This window comes from Macaca nemestrina, chromosome 7 (assembly GCF_043159975.1).
Source record: "Macaca nemestrina isolate mMacNem1 chromosome 7, mMacNem.hap1, whole genome shotgun sequence".
NCBI classification, from domain to species: domain Eukaryota; kingdom Metazoa; phylum Chordata; class Mammalia; order Primates; family Cercopithecidae; genus Macaca; species Macaca nemestrina.
In genome coordinates, this window is record NC_092131.1 from 92,341,058 (window position 1) to 92,361,432 (window position 20,375).

Sequence of the window (20,375 nt, forward strand, 5' to 3'; positions counted from 1 at the left end):
AATTCATTTTGCTAGTAATTTGTTAAAGATTTTTGCAGGGACACTGGCCTGTAGTTTTCCTTTTTGCTGTGTCCTTGTCTGGTTTTGGTTTCAGGATAATGCTAGTCTCATAGAATGAGTTTGTAAATATTCCTTCCTCATTAATTATTATTATTATTATTATTATTATTATTATTATTATTATTATTTTGAGATGGTGTCTCGCACTGTTGCCCAGGCTGGAGTGCTGTGGCGTGATCTCGCCTCACTGCAACCTCTGCCTCCCAGGTTCAAGTGATTCTTCTGCCTCAGCCTCCCAAGTAGCTGGGATTACAGGCGCTGGCCACCACGCCCAGCTAATTTTTTTTGTATTTTTAGTAGAGATGGAGTTTTGCTATGTTGGCCAGGCTGCTCTCAAATGCCTGACCTCGTGATCCACCTGTCTCTGCCTCCCAAAGTGCTGGGATTACAGGCCTGAGCCACGGTGCCTGGCCCCTCATTAATTTTTTACAATAATTGAGTAGAATTGGTATCAGTTCATTCAGTGTTTGGTAGAATTCAGCAGTGAAGCCATTAGGTTCTAGACTTTTCTTTGTTGGGAGACTTTTTATTACTGATTCAATCTGTTAGTCATTATTGGTCTGTTTAGGTTTTTTATTTCTTCATGGTTCAATCTTGGTAGGTTGTATATGTCCAGAAATTTATTTGTTTCTTTTTTTTTTTTCCTTCTCTTTTTTTGAGACAGGGTCTTGCTCTGCCACCCAGGCTGGAGTGCAGTGCCATGATCTTGGCTTACTTCAGTGTCAACCTTCAGGGCTCAAGCAATCCTCCTACCTCAGCCTCTTGAGTAGCTGGGATTACAGATGTGCACCAGCAAGTCTAGCTAATTTTTGTATTTTTTAGTACAGACAGGGTTGTGCCATGTTGTCCTGGTCTTGAACTCCTGGGTTCAAGTGATCTGTCTACCTTGGCCTACCAAAGTGGTGGGATTACAGCCATGAGCCACTGTGCCCAGCCTATTTCTTCTGTATTTTCCAATTTGATAGTTTACAGTTGTTCATTATATGTCTGATGATCCTTTGTATTTTTGGGGTATCAATTTTAATGTCTCCTTTTTCGTATCAAATTTTAGGTATTTGGGTCTTCTCTTTTTTTTCTTAGTCTAGCTAAAGGCTTGTTGATTCTGTTTATCTGTTCTAAAAACCACCTATTCATATCAGCAATCTTTTGTGTTGCTTTTTTGTTTCAGTTTTTATTTATTTCTGCTCTGATCTTTATTATTCCTTTCCTTTTACTAATGTGTGGTTTGGTTTGTTAGTGCCAGTTATATTAGGTGCATCATTAGGCTGTTTATTTGAAGTCTTTCTATCTTTTTGATGAAAGCACTTGTTGCTATAATCTTCCCTCTCAGAGTCATTTTTGCTATATCCCATAGGTTTTGATATATTGTGTTTCCATTGCCATTTGTCTCAAGAAATTTTTTAATTTTCTTTTTAATTTCTTCATTGGCTCATTTATTGTCCAGGAGTATGCTGTTTAATTTCCATGAATTTGTGCAGTTTCCAACATTCCTTCTGTTACTGATTTCTAGTTTTAGTCCACTGTGGTCAGAAAAGATACTTGATATAATTTTAATTTTTCACAATTTGTTACTTGTTTTGCGACCTAACATATGGACTATTCTGGAGAATGATCCATGTGCTGTTGAGAAAAACGTGTATTCAGCTGTTGGATGGAGTGTTCTGTAAACGTCTGTTCCTTCCATTTGGTCTAGAGTGCAGTTTAACTGAAATGTTTCTTGGTTGATTTTCTGTCTGGATGATTTGTCCATTGCTAAAAGTGGAGTATCCAAGTTTCCTGCCATTATTGGTTGCAGTTAATCTCTCCCTTTAGGTCTATTAATATTTGTTTTATATATTCAGGTGCTCTGGTGTCAGGTACATATACATTTATAATAGCTATATCCTCTTGCTTTATTGATCCCTCTATCATTATATGATGTTCTTCTGTGTCCTTTTTTTCACTGTTCTTGACTTAAAGTCCATTTTATCTGATATAAGCATAGCTACTCCTGCTGTTTTTTGGTTTCTGTTTGCATGGAATATCTTTTGTCATCCCTTCACTTTTAGTCTGTGCATATCTTTTTAGGTAAAGTAATCTCTTGTATACAACATATAGTTGGATCTTGTTTTATATTTTTCAAAATCCATTCAGCTACACTGCACCTTTTAATTGGATAATTTAATCCATTACACTCAAGGTTATTATTGATAGGCAAGTGTTTACTACTGCCATTTTGATACTTATTTTCTGGTTGCTTTGTAGAGCTCTTCTTCCTTTCTTCCTCTCTTACTATCTTTATTTGTGGTTAAGTGCTTTTCTCTAGTAGAATGTTTTTATTTCATGCTGTTTATTTATTTATTTATTTTTGAGACGGAGTTTTGCTCTTGTTGCCCAGGCTGGAGTGCAATGGTGCGTGGCACGATCTCAGTTCACTGCAACCTCCACCTCCCAGGTTCAAGTGGTTCTCCTGCCTTAGCATCCCAAGTAGCTGGGATTACAAGCATTTGCCACCACATCCGGCTAATTTTTGTATTTGTATTTGTAATTTAGTAGAGATGGGGGTTCACCATGTTAGTCAGGCTGGTGTCGAGCTCCTGACCTCTAGTGATCCACCTGCCTCGGCCTCCTAAAGTGCTGGGATTACAGGTGTGAACCACCATGGCTGGCCCATGCTATTTATTTTTAATGTATCTCTAACAGGTTTTTCTTTTGTGATTACCATGAGGCTTACAAAAAATTTGATAGTTTTAAGTTATTTTTAAATGATAACGACTGAACATTGATTGCAAAGAAAAGTATCAAAAACAAATTCTACAATTTAACACCACCCTTCACCCACATTTTGACTTTTTAGTGTTTCAGTTTTATCTTTTTATGTTGCCTCTCTCTTAACCAATTGTAGTAATTATTGTTTTTTATAGTTTTGTCTTTTAGTCTCATACTTAAGACATACATGATTTACTTAACACAATTACAGTATTAGAGTGTTCTGAATTTGTTTTCTTACTTGTGCCAGTGAGTTTAATACCTTCCAAAGTTTTCTTGTTACATGGTAGTATCTGTTTCTTTCAAGTTGAAGAACTCTCTTTAGATTTGTAAGGCAGGTCTGGCGTTGATTTCCTCAGTTTCTGTCTGGGAAAGTCTTTATTTCTCCTTCGTGTTTGAAGGATAGCTTTGCTGGCTACAGTATTGTTGTTGGTGGGTTTTTTTTTCCTTCACATTTTGGGGTTTTTTTTCTTTTCTTTCTCTCTTTTTTTTTTTTTGAAACAGAGTCTAGCTCTGTCATCCAGGCTGGAGTGCAGTGGTGCTATTTCTGCTCACTGCAAGCTCCACCTCCTAGGTTCAAGTGATTCTCCTGCCTCAGCCTCCCAAGTAGCTGGGTTTACAGGCATGTGGCACCATGCCTGGCTAATTTTTGTATTTTTAGTAGAAATAGGGTTTCACCATGTTGGCCAGGCTGGTCTCAAACTCCTGGCCTCAAGTGATCCACCTGCCTCAGCCTCCCAAAATGCTGGAATTACAAGCATGAGCACCATGCCTGGCCCCTTCACACTTTGAATATAAAATACCACTCTCTTCTGAACTACAGAGTTTCTGCTGGGGAATCTTCTGAAAGTCATATTATGGCCCTATTTTTTTTTTTTTTTTTGAGACGGAGTCTTGCTTTGTCGCCCAGGCTGGAGTGCAGTCGCACTATCTCAGCTCACTGCAAGCTCTGCCTCCCACGTTCACGCCGTTCTCCTGCCTTAGCCTCCGAATTGCTGGGACTACAGGCGCCTGCCACCACGCCTGGCTAATATTTTTTTGTATTTTTAGTAGAGAAGGGGTTTCACTGTGTTAGCCAGGCTGGTCTCTATCTCCTGACCTTGTGATCCACTCGTCTCAGCCTCCCAAAGTGCTCACGATTACAGGTGTGAGCCACTGGCGCCCGGCTGATTATGGCCCTATTAAACATGATACCTTTCTTTTCTCTTGCTGCTTTGAGTATTCTTTCTTTGTATTTTTTGCTAGTTGTATTATGATGTGCCTTGGGAAATTATTCTTTTAGTTGAATTTGATTGGTGATCGCTGAGCTTCCTGTACCTGGATGCTGTTGTTTTTCTCCAGATTTGGGAAATTTTCAGCCCTTATTTTTTTTTAAGTATTCTTTCTAGGCCTTTTCTCTCTTGTCTCCTTCAGGAATTCCAATTATGCGGAGATTAGTTCTCTTGATGGTGTCTCATAATTCTCATTGGCCTTCTTTGCTCTTTTTTATTCTTGTTTTTTTTTCTTTCTTTGCTGATTGGGTAACTTCATATGATCTGTTTTCAAGCACTCTAGTTCTTTTTTTCTGGTTGACCAAGTGTACTGTTGAAACTTTCTGATAAGTTTTTTAGTTCACTTATTGCATTATTTGTTTCTAGGATTAAAAAATTGTTTCTATTTATTTGTCAAATTTCTCATTTTGTTCCTGGATTGTTTTCCAAATTTTATTTAGCTTTTTATTCATAGGTTTTTTGTGATTCCCTGAACTTCTTTAAGAGAATTATTCTGAACTCTCTGTCAGACACTTCACAAATACTCAATTTGGGGGAGGTCTATTGCTAGGGCTTTGTTGGTTTCTTTTGGAGGTGTCATATTTCCCTGAATTTTTACATTCCTTGTGTCTTTACATCAATACCTGTGAACTTGAAAAGACAGCCACTTCTTACATTTTTTCATGTGTTCTTTGATGTTAGATCTATTCTTGTTAATATCAGAACTTAAACACTGACCTGTTGTTTCTTCCCTTTCTAGGGAGGGCTTATAGTGAGTAGCAGAACTAAAATACTGCAGTAAACTTGTTGCTCTGTCATTGTTTCCCAGTCTGAGGAAGACATACAGTGAACACTGGAACTTAACACTGCTCTGGAGCTAAACCACTGCCCAGCCATTGTTTCCCAGTCTGGGGAAGACAAGCAGGCACAGGAACTTCATTCCAGCCTCTAGGTTGTTTCAAGGCCAGGGGAAGCCTCCACATGAACATCTGGGCTTTATGGAAAAATCTAACTAAAGATTCAGACCTTCCCACCAATTATTGTCTTTGCGATGCTATGGTACCAGCCAGGCTCTTTAATGTGGTGTTCTTGATGATTTGAGTGCTGCGTAGCCACCAAGATTGACATGCCAGTTTCTGTGATCAGTGCCCCATTCTTTGTCCCCAATGCATCCCAAGTGGTTCAGCCCTCCTGGCACTCCCAGTGGTTCCCATGGAATGGGACTGGAGTAGGCTTCTTATGAAGATTCCCAGACTGGTGGGAAGATTGAATGTTCACCTCCAATTCCCTCCTCTCCCCTCAGCAACCACAGGTCTAGGGAAATGCTCTGTGAGTGATACTGTGCTGGCTTAGGGGAGGGATACCACAGTCTGAAAAGACCAATTCTCTTACTGGTTGCAGCTTCTCTTAACTCTGTGGGACCAGAGGGTTTCTCTGTTTCTCCTTTTTGTTCGGATTTATTTAGGTGGCATTCTTGTCTTTAAATAGTTTCTAATGGTATTTTTGTGGAAGGAGTGGTGCCAGCAGATCTTCTCTTCTGTCATCTTGTTGATGTCACTCTCTATAAATCTTTATTTTTTCCACGTTTGCCACTGAACTTGGGCACCTTCCCTATCCCATGGCAATGTTCTCTGTATCTGCCCCTTCCTCACTCTCCTCTGTCCTGGTCACCACTTTGTCTTTAGCATCTAGCATGGGCCTAGCACATGGTAGAGGCAAAATTAATATTTGTTGAAGGAATATCATTGTTTTAAAAAGTTTATATTTCTGAGGAAGCAAAAACATGCATCTTACTTTTAACAACATGTGTTGTTCTTTTTTCCAATTACAAAAAACCTCTAAACACCAAAAAGAAACATTTTAAAAATTAGATTGTAATTCACCATCTAAAAATAACTCTGAGTATAGTGCATTTCCTCACAATATTTATTATAATGCTCTGTGTCAGCTGTCGATGGCTGCAAATTAAACCAATCTGAAACTTAGCAGTATCAAAAAAACCACCATTCTCTCTCCTGGCTCTGTAGGTCCACAGGGCTCAGCAGGGAAGTTCTTCTGCTTATCTTTCTTGGGGCTTTCATGTGGTTGCAGTGAGATGGAGGCAGAAGGTGGAGTCATGGGGGCTTGACTCAGGTGTGAGGACAGCAGGGCCTGTCCCTTGCCCTGTGATCTCTCCTTGAGGTCTCCACAGCTGGGTAGCAAAATGCAGAAGCTGCCAGGACTTCTTACACTTAGGCCCCAAGCTGGCTGAATTCTGTTGCCTAAAGTGAGTCATAGGCCAGCCCTTTCTTGCACAGCCTTTTCCTGCAGATCCTTCTACCCTTCATCCTTCAGGCCTTTTACAACACTTCCTACATCATCACCTCTTTGAGGATCCTCAGTCATTTCCAAAGTGGGGTTTTCAAGGTGATCCATTGGGGTATAGGAAAAAATACAGTATTAGGATTTCCATTTCTATGTTTTTTAAACTGTGATTTAAAAATGCACAATATAAAATTTATGACCTAACCACTTTAAAGTATATAGTTCAGTAGAGTTTATATTCAGATTGTTATGCAATAGATCTCCAGAACCTTTTATCTTGCAAAATAAAAACTGTACCCATTGAATAATGCTTCCCCATTTCCTCCTCTTTGTAGTCTGTGGTAACTACTATTCTGTTTCTATGAATTTGACTATTTTAGGTACCTCATGTAAGTGGAACCATACAGTATTTGTATTTTTGTGATTGGCTTATTCCATTTAGCATAATATCCTCAAAGTTCATCCACACTGTAGCACGTGACAGGATTTCCTTCTTTTTTATTATTTATTTATTTTTTTGAGATGGAGTCTCACACTGTCGCCCAGGCTGGAGTGCAGTGGCACAATCTTGGCTCACTGCAACCTCTGCTTCCTGGGTTCAAGCGATTCTCCTCCCTCAGCCTCCCAAATAGCTGGGATTACAGGCACGTGCCACCATGCCCAGCTACTTTTTGTATTTTTAGTAGAGATGGGGTTTTGCCATGTTGGCCAGGCTGGTCTCGAACTCCTGATCTCAAGTGATCCGCCTGCCTTGGCTTCCCAAAGTGCTGGGATTACAGGCGAGAACCACCACGCCCCGCCGGTTTCTTCTTTTTTAAAACTGAATAATGTTTCATTGCATGTATTTACCACATTTTATCAATTTATCTGTTGATAGACACTTGGATTGTTTCCACCTCCTGGCTATTGTGAATAATGCTAAAGTGAACATGGTGTGCAAATATCTCTTTGAGATCCTGATTTCATTTCTTTTGGCCACATACCCAGATGTGGAATTGCTGGATCATAACGTGGTTCTGGGTTTAATTTTTTGAGGAATCACCACATTGTTTTCCACAATGGCGGCACCGTTTTACATTTCTACCAACAGTGCACAAGGCCTCCGATTTCTCAACATCCTCACCAACAGTTGTTCTTTTCTGGTTTTTGATAGTGGGCATCCTAATGGTATGAATTTCTATAGTTTTAGTCTATAAAACATAAGAAATTAACGTTCGTCAGTATGTCATAGCTGGACTGACATTGACACTATGCCTTGCCTTGTGTGTCCTTACCTCCCTGGACAGCATGGCTTCCTGGGAGGGGGATCCTTGCACTGGGGGGAAAGGGATGCTGTGGTGATAGAGAGGTCCTCCCTCTTTGATTCACTTCTAATTTATTACAAAGTGTTTCAGCCCAGTTAATGGGTTTCAGGATTATATTATCCTGTTTTAATTAAACTAATCCTCAAATGATGACCAAGGAATCCTCACAAAAATGACCTAAAACAAAAAAGAAGAAGAAGACCATAATACAAATCTGGGCAAACCATGAGGAAACAGCTGAGTGGCACTTCTCCTACCACTCACAGGAGCTCTGTGTCAGCCCATTTCAATAGAAAAACAATGACAAGCCGAGAAGCTGGCCAAAAAGGAAGGAACTAAGAAAACCACTTAAAATATAGATTTACATCCATTTATTAACCAGAGGCTCACTTGAAGTGTGTATTGTGCCTTGAGACATCAAGACATGAGCTAATGGCAATGTGCGTGCATGCACACATGCTTATGCACCCTAGAATATTTTTATTAACAGGGACAAGTGATCAAAAATATTTGGAGACAACCACTCCAGATAGAGGATTGGGAATTATGGCATTGCTGTTTTTCCTTCCTGGATTTTTCAGGGAAGACCAACCCGGCAGTTTGGAAGAATGACCTAAAGGATACTGGGAGTGGGTTGGGGTAAGCGTCACATCTGGAAGACGGAACTTGGCATCGTGAAGGAAGAGAGTGATCGTTAACTGGCATTCCAGGATTTCCCCACTTGTGAGAGCTGTGATCAGGCCTAAATGGTGGACCCCCACTGTTGTGGTAGCATCTCCTGTGTGGCTGCTTCCTGGAACTCCTCTGTTCTTTTATATGTACCCTCAGCCAGGCGTGGTGGCTCATGCCCGTAATTCCAGCAATTTGGGAAGCCAAGGCAGGAGGATCACTTGAAGCCAGCAGTTCGAGACCAGCCTGGGCAACAAAGCGAGACCCCATCACTAAAAAAAAAAAAAAAAAAAGGATTAGCTGGGCATGGTGATGCACACCTGTAGTCCCAGCTACTTGGGAGGCTGAGCTGGGCGGATCACCGGAGCCCAGGAATTTGAGGTTGCAGTGAGCTATGATCACGCTGTTGCACTGCAGCCCAGGCAACAGAGCCAGACCTTGTCTCCAAAATCAATAATGAATAAATAAACGTACCCTCCCTAGACCTCAGTCTCCTTCTCTGTAGAATGGGGACATCATCAGCACTTCATCAAGAGGGTCGTGGCGAGGTGTTTGGCATGGTGCCTGCACACAGTAAGGGTCCTCCAGAGACAGCTAGTAGGATTACTGGACTATTTTGAAACCCTTCTTTTTAAAACCAGAGATATGGTACATACACATTCATTATAAAAATCTTATGAAGAGTATAGAAAGAAACGGGAATCAGCCCCAGTTCTTCCCTCAGGGGATGACCATTTCAGTCTTGCTCCATTTCCATCCATGGCTGCAGGCAACAGTCTGAGACCCTGATTTTTAAACTTCTTCCTTCTCCAGGGCTTTCCCATGTCAATCAATGCTTTATACGTCGTTTTTAATGGCTGCCTGCTACTCCCCTGACGGCTGTCCTACACCTTCTCCCCTCCCTGCTCTGCCTGGCCTCCTCTCATCTCTCGTGCTCCTTTTCCTGTGCCTGGTGAGCCTCTGACTCTGACAGTAACTTCTGTCTTCACATGGAGCTTCCAGCCTGGATGGTGTTGGAGGCCAGGCCTGGGTCTCAGCTACATGGGATGGCTCCCAAATCCCAGGTCCCTTCCAACCCATCCGGTGAAAAGGAACACATTATCTCTCCCTCTTCCATTGTCACCCTGACCTCCCTTCCACAACACATACCCCAAAACCCTCAGCCAGAGCTTAGCACAGAGACTGCAAGCAGTAGGTGCCTCATCCATGTCCCATGACTGATGGGTAGAAGATAACATGAAAAGAAAGAAGGAAGTAAAGAAGAAAAGGTAGAAGGGCAGGGAAAGAAAGGGGAAGAAAGGATGAAAAAAAGGAAAAAAAGGAAGGAAGGTCTTCGCACATACTTTCAAGCCTCACTGTTCTTGCTCTGTGGATAGTTATTTTGCTGGGGCCGGGCACGGTGGCTCATGCCTATAATCCTAGCACTTTGGGAGGCCAAGGCTGGAGGATCACTTGAGGTCAAGAGTCTGAGACCAGCCTAGCTAACATGGTGAAACCCTATCTCTACTAAAAATACAAAAATTAGCTGGGTGTGGTGGTGGGCACCTGTAATCCCAGCTACTCAGGAGGCTGAGACATGAAAATCACTTGAACCCGGGAGGCAGAGGCTGCAGTGAGCCGAGATGGTGCCACTGTACTTCAGCCTGGGTGATAGAGCAAGACTTTGTCTCAACAACAACAACAAAAAAAGTTATTTTGCTGGAAGACTCCTACTGATCCTCCAAGCCCTGGTCACAGAGCCTTCCCCTCATGCAGCCCTTCACCTGCATGGCCTCGCTTACCTTTGTCAAAGTCCTGTTATTACTGTGATGCACAGATAGGGAAACTGAGGCTCAGAAAACTACAATGAGTTGCCCAAACTCTCACAGCAGTGAGGGGAAGCAGGGGGGCTTGGTCTCCTTCTCTCTCACCCTGAGTCCTCACCCTCAGCTTCTGTAGCCCAGCCCTGCCCGCTTCTAGTTCACATATCTCCAAGATCACGAGCCTCCATCATGGATCCATGAGCTGAGGCTGCATTTCAGGCTCTCAGGGAGTTTTCTGGAACAATTCAATAAATGAATGCATTCATGCATTCTGGTGCTAGCCCCGAACTCATATTTGATAAGAGAAGACTCAGATCTTGGAAAAACAGCAACTGTTTTTCAACACCAGCTGGTGCCACAGCCTCAATGGATTTGAACAAATTCAGAGAGCAACTGGTGTCTTTTTCCTTCCTTCAGTTCCCTTTGTTAAACTGCCATGTGTTCCTGGCAACTGGATTTCGGGAGACGTGGAATTCAGAAGAAGTGAGAGAAAGAGGCCAAAGGCAGGGCTCTCTGCTTCCTCGGGACCTTTGTAGGTGGGGAGGTTCACGCCTTTTCGGGGGACTGTGGGCTGGGCACACAGCGCCCTGCTGAGCCGGCTCATTCCTGCAGCTTCAGCAATGCCCTGGATTTCACTCTGCGGACAGTGGTTTCACCGGCTCTGTCCTCCCTGTGTTAGCACAAAACACTCTGAAATTCTAGCTGAGAAAGTGTGCCAGTTCAGAAAACACAAAGCCCTGGCTCTCCTAGGTCTGCATGGAACTGACATGCCCTTTGCTAAAACAACCAGCCCTTCTTGGCAGAAAGAGTGGCTGCAGCCCGCGGCCCGCAGTCTGCTTGTGCAGAGTGTTCTCTCTGCTTCCGACTGGCCCCGGGCTCATCAGATTCTAATAAATATCACTTTCTTTTCTTTCTTGTTTTTTTTTTTTTTTTTTGAGATGGAGCCTTGCCCTGTCGCCCAGGCTGGAGGGCAACAGCGGGATCTTGGCTCACTGCAACCTCTGCCTCTTGGGTTCAAGCGATCCTCTGGCAGAGCTGAAGGGGACCCCAGCGTGATGGCTTCCTGTCCCCACTCCTTGAAGTGTGCCCCCTCCATGCCCAGCCTCACAGGTACCCTCAGGACAGGAGGCCCAAGATGGATGGCGGCACAAGACCTAGAATGCAGGGTTGCCTGGAGCCCCTTTGGTCTGTCTGGGCCTGGAGAGGTCCACTTGGAATTGCAGCCCCTTCCTCCTGGGCCCCACAGCCCACTGCCCTGTGCTTACCCGGCCCTCCTTCTTGCCTCCCACCATCACAGTCAGGCCAGTGATCTCCCCGCCAGGGCCCCAGTGGGGATGCTGGTATTGGCATTGATTTTTGGAAGAGAACAAAGCTTGAGCTGGGGAGGGAACTGAGCAGGTGTCTGGAGGGTGGAGCAGAGCCCCGCAGGGAGGCTGAGCTGATCAAGGACAGACCCAAGATGCCAGAAATTGGCCACCCCACTCCTGGATGAGGCAGCCCAGGCAGAGCCTCATCTGGGCATGTCGTCCCCACCTGGCTCTGCAGCATCCGGGTAGACGTGACTCCTCTGAGGCCTAGGCAGGGGCCTGGAACTTCCTATCTGGGATCTTGGGACAGGCCAGACAGCCTGGCTTGGCCATTATCTGTCCGAGAAAGCATTCTCCCGAGTGCCCTGAAATGCCAGGAAAGTAGTCAGGAAAAACAGAGGCGTAAATTGAAAACCATCTTGATGATAAGCATAGCTCCTGGTGCTGGGAAAGGGCTGGGCCTTTTGGAGATGGTGTTACGTTCCTGATGTGACTTTTACCAAGAGTGAAACGCACAGCTCTAAGCTCTTGCGCTGCTTCTTTTCTTCCTTGCCAAATGGGGCTCCACAGCCCCTCACCTCCTCCCCATTCCGTCTCTCTCTCTGAATCTCTCTCTCTCTCTCTGTCTCTCTCTCTGCGTCTCACCTAACCTATAGGTTTTGCTGCCCAGACATGGCAGTGTCCTCCCAGAAGCCTGTCTGTGAGCTCTAGACACACAACAGCCAAGAGGCCAGCCTCTTTGGGCACTTCAAACTTGGCAGGACCCCAATCACCGGCATGATATCCCCAGCCCAGCTCTGCCTTCTCCTCTATCCCCTTAGGAAGCAGCTCTGGCTCATTAGCTTCTTGAGTACATTTCCATGGCTCCCAATTGCCCTAAGAATAAAGTTCACGCTGAGCTAAGCTCTCAGTCTGGCTTCCACAGACTGCCCCGGTGTCTGTTCCCAGCCTTCCCTGGTGTGCAGTAGTCCCTGGCACTGGAGGTGGGTGGAGGTGGTGGGTTCCTTGTCAAAATATCTGCGGATGCTGTTAGAGTCCAGGGGTGCAAAATGTCCTGTCCTGAGGCACGCAAGACACACGGAAGAAGCCTTCAGCCTTGCCAGGAACACCAGGTCACGCCAAGTTCCCCAAAGGCCTCAGGTTCTTTTTTTTTTTTTTTTTTCTTTTTTTTTGAGACGGAGTCTTGCTCTGTCACCCAGGCTGGAGTGCAGTGGCGCCATCTCGGCTCACTGCAAGCTCCGCCTCCCGGGTTCACGCCATTCTCCTGCCTCAGCCTCCCGAGTTGCTGGGACTACAGGCGCCCGCCACTGCACCCGACTAATTTTTTGTATTTTTGGTAAAGACGGGTTTCACCGTGTTAGCCAGGATGGTCTCGATCTCCTGACCTCGTGATCCTCTCGTCTCGGCCTCCCAAGGTGCTGGGATTACAGGCGTGAGCCACTGCGCCCGGCCACCTTTTTTTTTTTTTTGAGATGGAGTCTCGCTCTGTCGCCAGGCTGGAGTGCAGTGGCACGGTATCAGTTCACTGCAACCTCTGCCTCCTGGGTTCAAGCGATTCTCCTGCCTCACCCTCCTGAGTAGCTGGGACTACAGGCACGCGCCACCAAGCCCAGCTAATTTTTGCATTTTTAGTAGAGATGGGGTTTCACCATGTTGGCCAGGATGGTCTCGATCTCTTGACCTCATGATCCGCCTGCCTTGGCCTCCCAAAGTGCTGGGATTACAGGCGTGAGCCACTGTTCCCGGCCAGGCCTCAGGTTCTGGTGATGTCTTCTGCCCTTGCAGCTTCCTCCGCCTGGCATACTCTTCCCCAGCGTCTCCATCTGGCTCACTCCCGCCTGTCCACAGACCTCACCTGCATCCCCTTGGCAAACATGGCTGTCAGACGTGCCTCTCTTGTGTTCCCTCCTAGATAGGTGCTGCTGTGTGCATTTGCCTCTTGGGTGGGAACTGTGACTCTCTTCTTGGCTCCTTGCCACTTTGTGAGCTCCTTGAGGGCAAAGTCCAGGCCACGGGAGACCCCAGAAGTAGACCCTAAGGATTGGGTTTTCAGGGACGCCTGGTGCCCCCCCACCATTAACTGAGGCAAGTCCACCTGCCGCTTTCCGCAGGAGCTCTCCAAGCTGGGCCTGGGGAATGACACAGTGGTGCAGCTGCGGACTCTGGAGCTGCCTGTAGACTACAGGGAGGCTAAGCGGAGGGTCACCGGAATCTGGGAAGATCATCAGCCACAAGTAAATGATGGCGGGAGGCAGCGGGGCATGGGGCTGGCGATGTGGTGGAGCTGGAGCCTGAGACCCCTGGGCCCTGGTTCTAGGGTTGATGGTTGAGGGGCACCCCGTCCCCAGGCCCCACCAGTCCTGCAAGGTCCCAGCTGATTGTGTAAGGTTCTGGGTCTGTTTGTAAAAGTTTAAGCCAAAATATGGAGTAGGTCTTAATAGAAAATCTGGAGAGAAAGGAGGAGGAAAAGAAATGGAAGTATTATTCCCAGCCAGGACTCAAAAATAGTTTCCACCTAAGGGAGAGGCCCTTGGGTTGGGCCCCATCCATACCCATGAGGGGCAGGTAGGTTTGAAGGTGGGCATGAGGCAAGGACCTCTGTGCCCAGGGAACGACTGGGAGGGTGGCCAACCTGGGGGAGGCCCATCTTCATAGCACCCAGCCCATTTTATCTGGACATAATTACTGTATATAAAACAGGTATACCCTCACCCCCCCAAAAAAAATTCCCCAAACAAGGACCAGATAATGAGGTTAATAAAACATACACTATCAAGGCTGGGCACGGTGGCTTTCGCCTGTAATCCCAGCACTTTGGGAGGCTGAGGCAGGTGGATCACAAGGTCAGGAGATCGACAGCATCCTGGCTAACATGGTGAAACCCCGTCTCTACTAAAAATACAAAAAAAATTAGCTGGGCATGGTGGTGGGTGCCTGTAGTCCCAGCTACTCGGGAGGCTGAGGCAGGAGAATGGCGTGAACCTGGGAGGTGGAGCTTGCAGTGAGCCAAGATAGTGCCACTGCACTCCAGCCTGGGCGACAGAGCAAGACTCCATCTCAAAAAAACAAACAAACAAACAAAAAAATACACTATCAAGCCATTCAGACAGTGCCCCAGATGTTTTGATAAAATACTTGGGCAGCTATTTTTCTAAAAGGAAAAATAATCAGCTTTAATAAATTCTAAGATTTCATTGGACTGCTACTAACTTCCTTTATTAACTTTCATTTTTAAAAAAGATGCAGGAGGTGGGCGCGGTGACTCACGCCTGTAATCCCAACACTTTGGGAGGCCGAGGCGGGCGGATCACTTGAGGTCAGGAGTTTGAGACCAGCCTGGCCAAGATAGTGAAACCCCGTCTCTACTACAAATACAAAAATTAGCTGGGCGTGGTGGTGCACCTGTAGTCCCAGCTACTCCGGAGGCTGAGGCAGGAGAATCACTTGAACCCAGGAGGCGGAGGTGGCAATGAGCTGAGATGGTGCCATTGCACTCCACCCTGGGTTATAGAGCCAGACTCTGTCTCACAAAAATAAAAATAAATAAATACATACATAAAATAAAATAAAATGATGCAGGTTTCCACCAAAACACGAAGGCTCTGCCTCACCACTTAACCAGCTTGCCTCTCCTCCCTCCAACCCTCCCCCTACAAAAAGAGAATACATTGCCCTGTAAGAATAATTTGAAGTAAAAAGTATTTAAATGTAAATGCAGCACGAGTTTTTATTCAGCCAAAAGAATCCAGCTATTTTTCTTTCCAGCCATATTAATTAGGAGACACTAGTGGGGGATCCTGGGGTTTCCCAGTGGATTTGGGGTTTGAGACGTTTGGCACGGAGCCGGGCTCGCTAAAGGAGTGGCCCTCCTGCACATTTGGTGAGCAGCGTGGGCCTCATTTTCCTGGGGTCTCTCTGCTGTTGCCTGTTCACATAGCTCGTCGTGCATGTGGGCATGGACACCTGCGCCAAGGCGATCATTCTGGAACAGTCTGGCAAGAACCAAGGCTACCGGGACACCGACATCCGGGGCTTCCGGCCAGAGGGCGGCGTGTGCCTACCTGGCGGCCCAGACACGTTGGAGTCAGGGGTCTGCATGAAGGCAGTCTGCAAGCACGTAGCTGTGGAGGATGTCGAGGTGCTATTTTCTCGAGATGCAGGCAGGTATGCTCTGTGGGTGTTTGTTAGGCCCCTGAGCAGGTAGGAGAGAAGCAATGGCCTTCGGCATCCCCCCAGCCTCCAAGAAGCCATCCTGTACCATCCAGCCGGCCACTTGGCCATGCGGCGCTGCCCCCAGATCGCCCCTCTTTGCTGCGTGCAGGTCAGCACAGTTGCTAACACCTTGCCTGGGGGCTCGTTTGTGAGACCTCCCTGTGGAAACATGGTCTTTGGTGTGTGGATCTAGGAGAAGAGATGGGAAGGCAGACTTCAAGAGCCACTAACATTTCGTGAATGTTTTCTAATTTTGATTTTTGGGGTGACCGAAGTTGTGAGTTAACTATGTTGATGTAGCCCCAGATAAAGATTGATTTACCTTTGTTTCTCCAAGCTCTGATCCCCAGTAGGTAGTTTCCCCTTTCCCCAAGGAATGAATAAGTAAGTGACTCAGGAAGACATGAATGACAGGGATTCACTGGGATGCCGGTGTTAAGGACTGGTTTGTGGAATATCTAAACCCTTTCTGTCTTGGTCACTTGCTGGTCATGAGATCATGAGGCCAAGAGCCAGCTCTCCCCACCTCATCCCCAGCACGGTGTTCTTTCTGAGGTGAAACAACACAACTTAAGTCTCCCTTGGGTGTCAGTCCTCCCTCCTCAGGCTTTGTGGGTGTTGCATTGCCCCTTCTGCTTATGTTTCACTGAGGTTAGAGGCTGGTCCAAGAATTAATGTGGCATTTCCTGTGGTTGCAGATACGTCTGTGATTATACCTATTACCTCTCTCTGCATCATGGAAAGGGCTGCGCGGCACTCATTCATGTCCCTCCACTATCGCGTGGGCTCCCAGCCAGCCTGCTGGGAAGAGCCTTGCAAGTCATCATCCAGGAAATGCTGGAAGAGTGTGGGAAAGCCCGAGTGCAAAGCCCGGTTCGAAGAAAACTCAACCATGGTGCTACCAGCCAAAGGGAACTGACCGGGGCATTGCTCCTTTAGAGAAGATTAAACGTTTCAATCCTGTGTGTAGCATTCAGCTGTGCATTGAGAAACTTTTTCAAAAATTGCTTGTAAGACAAAGAGGGGGAAAAACTTTTTGTGATTTTGTTGGGCTATTTTATTGTCGGGAGAAAGAACACTCTGAAAGGTGGACATTTCACGGGATGAACTAGCTTCAGTTACGGTTTTCATGACAATAAAATGAAATCCGAGTCATCTGTTTTCTTGTAAAAATCTACACAGTGGGTCTATGTGATCCTGCCCAGACTACGGGGACCACAAACCTGTTTTGGAGAGGCTTACAGAAGCATAGAGACAGCCACTGCTCCAGGGGCCCCATTCCTTGCCTTAGAGCTTGTGTGTCCAGGTCCTGGGTAGCCTTGAAGCCACTGAGGCTCTACTGTATGATTTCTCTGTCTCTGTGTTTGCCCCTTTTATTACTTACTCATTTTAATAATTTTCAAGCTTACAGTTCAGTAGTATACAGTACATTTACTTGTTGCACAACCGTTACCACCATCCATCTCCAGAACTTTCTCCTCATCCCAAACCAAAACTCTGTACCTGTTAACTCCCTATTCCTTCTTCTTCCCAGCCCCCTGGCGCCCACCATTTCACCCTCCATCCCTATGAATCTGACTCTAGGTAGCTCACATGAGGGAGTCATGCAGCACTGGTCCTTTTGCATCTGGCTTATTCCAGCCTCATGTCCTCCAGGTTCGTCCATGTTGTAGCATGGGACAGGATTTCATTCTTTTGAAGGCTGAATAATATTCCAGTGTAGGTATCGACCACATTTTGTTTATCCATTCATCTTTAGATGAACGCTTATGTTACTTGCCCCTTTTGGTTGTTGCAAATCATGCTGCTACAAACACTGGTGTGCAAATATGTGTCCAAGTCCTTGCTTTCAGGTAAACATCCAGAGGTGAATGCCTGGATTCAATGCTAATTCTGTGTTTAATTTTTTAAGGAACTGCCATTTTGTTTTGCACAGCAGCTGCACCATTTTATAGTCATACTGGTAGTGTTTGGTCCTAAAGCACAGGTTAATAGCTGGGCTTAGCTTCTCTCCACGGTGTCATCCCTTTTTAAAAACAGAATCTCCTTTCTGTTTTATCTTTTGTTTTGCTTTTATGACACAGCGCTGGGTCTTGTGCCAGGCTTCTCCCAGCAAGAATCTACCTGTTCAGTGTTTTCTAGGGGCAGATTTCCGTTGGGAGTCCTATTGGTAACATTGCTTTTTTTTTTTTTTTTTTTTTTTGGAGGAAGTGAGCGAAGATAGCTAAGCTCTGGGAAATTTCTTGTTGGTGTGATTACAGCTACCATTTTTCACTTGACTAAATTTAAAAAATTCATCATTTAGTGTTCAGATTCATTCACTACTAAGAAAAGCATTTGCAGCTTCCTAACAAAGGAACCAGGCCAGGCACGGTGGCTCACACCTATAATCCCAGCACTTTGGGAGGCCGAGGTGGGCGGATCACTTGAGGTCAGGAGTTCGAGACCAGCCTGACCAACATGTGAAACCCAGTCTCTACTAAAATTACAAAAAAAATTAGCCGGGTGTGGTGGTGGGTGTCTATAATCCCAGCTACTCGGGAGGCTGAGGCAGGGGAATCGCTTGAACCCAGGAGGCAGAGGTTGCAGTGAGCCGAGATTGCACTATTGCACTCCAGCCTGGTCAACAAGAGCAAAACTCCATCTCAAAAACACACACACACACACACCCACCCACGCACCCACAAACAAACAAGAAAAACCCAAGAAGACGAAAAACCAAAGGAACCAGTCAAGGCCGCCAGCACACTTTTTGCATTTGGAGTGGCCTTTAGAGGACTCCCTTTGCAAGTATACCTGGATCATTTGCTAGAAAACCGATCAAAGCCCGCATGTTGGGGGATGGGAGAGGTGGTGCTGGGTGGCGTGGACAGGTCTGGCTGCCTGGTTGGTAATGTGGAGATCTGCTTGTGCTATGGGCAATTCTGTCCCAGGACACTGTCAAGCAAGGGGCCCCCAGGACTGGGCTCCAGTGTTACATTTCAGACTCCTTGGCAACATGCCATAACATTTTTAAAATTTTTAGATATTATCCATTTGGGAGGCCCAGAGCTCCCTCTTCATGAACTTCCCCATCATTTCCCCCACTGTGGCCTCTGAAGTTCTCCAGGGAGAACCCCAGAAGGCTCATTCACATCCTGGGCTGTGTACTTCGCCCAGCATCCCTTGTCAGTATGCACAGAGCCTGCTTAGTTCTGGCAGTGCTGAAGTCAGTTTGAGAACCACAGCAGAAAAGGCGGAGTCCTGGGTTGGTCATTTAATAGTTGGCGGGGAGGTGGGAAGGGGGGTCTTGAGCATGCTTGTATGTTTGCTCATCTGTAAGAGTAATTAAAATCCTTTCTTTGCAGGGTGATTGTGAACACCTGGTGCGAGAATGCATGTGAAGGTCTTTTAGTAACATTAGAACACTACAAAAACCGCCCACCTGGACTTGGGGAGGGTAAATGAAGAACCAGCTCTTGAGGGCTTGCAGTCTTAAGAAATGGCACAGGGGGAAAAGTTCTAATGCTTCTAAAGACCCAGCACCTTCATCCTTAGACATTGCTGCTCCTTCTGGCTGGGCAGGCCAAGTGCAGACCGCACTGTGGCAACCTGCAAGTGCAGCACCAACCTGCCCAGGAAAGAGGGAGGCCCTGTTAGGCTTTCCAGCCTCAGAATTGAGACCTCCTTGTCATCAGTCACCTAATGAAGATCCCCTGAGTGCCAGGCACTCGGTGACAGCAGTGAGCAGTAACCCTGAAGCAATGCAAAGTTTGAGAGTACCCTCTTTTTTTTGAGACGGCGTCTCACTCTGTCACCCAGGCTGGAGTACAGTGGCACAATCTTGGCTCACTGCAACCTCCGCCTCCCGAGTTCAAGTGATTCTCCTGCCTTAGCCTCCCAAGTAGCTGGGATTACAGGCAGCTGCCACCACGTCCTGCTAATTTTTTGTATTTTTAGTAGAGATGGGGTTTCACCATGTTAGCCAGGCTGGTCTCGAACTCCTGAGCTCATGTTATCCACCTGTCTCGGCCTCCCAAAGTGCTGGGATTACACGCGTGAGCCACCGAGCCCAGCAGAGAGTCCCCTTTCAGAAAGGCCTTTTGCTTTTAGGTGCAAACACTTCTGAGGCTCAACAGGTCTGAAGTAACCATGGTCTTTGGTTTACTTCTCCTACCTACACATAGCTAGGCAGCTCTTCTTCTACTGGCCTGATTTTGCTATTTTCCCATGATAAAGTTGAGGGAAATGACCAGCTTCTCCTCCTGATGTGTCTATGAATCCTTAGTCTGATTCTAGAACATTCGCACCTTGCCATACATAGCCATTTCCCCTGACAAAAATAATATTTACATTGTAGTGTCCCTGGGGCAGACAGAGATCACTAAGCAGCAGCTAGAAAGTAACTAAGACTTTGGAGCTCCTCCAGTGAGCCGCATCCTGTGTGTGGCCCACTGGGTTCTCACCAGCATCCCCCGAGGCGGGCATGTCAGCTGTGAAAGACCAAAAAGCACACGGGAAATGTGAAGAACTGAAGTCCTCTGCCCTGGAGTCATGCAGATCAGACTTGCCTTGGCCTGACTGTTGTTAGTGGAAGGTATAGGAAAAAAGTCCACAAATCAGTCAGAACTGCAGTACAGATTTCCGTAATTTATGCATTCAAATTTCTTTCCAGTTGATTTAATGGAGTGAGAAATGGAATAGCTTCCCTGTCGTCTTCACTAGCAATTTGCATGCTGA

The 20,375-nt window shown here is 46.1% G+C and overlaps 1 protein-coding gene across 1 annotated transcript in view; it reads left to right on the forward strand.

The window, feature by feature from the left end:
* LOC105479402 (pyroglutamyl-peptidase I like) overlaps positions 1 to 16,811 on the forward strand; it is a 59,378-nt gene extending 42,567 nt beyond the window's left edge. Inside the window, 4 exon segments of the mRNA XM_071100598.1 lie at positions 13,556 to 13,678; positions 15,382 to 15,608; positions 16,355 to 16,502; positions 16,504 to 16,811. Of these exon segments, the coding sequence (XP_070956699.1) occupies positions 13,556 to 13,678; positions 15,382 to 15,608; positions 16,355 to 16,502; positions 16,504 to 16,575 (570 nt within the window). The 3' untranslated portion in view covers positions 16,576 to 16,811.
* The last annotated feature ends 3,564 nt before the right edge of the window (positions 16,812 to 20,375 follow it).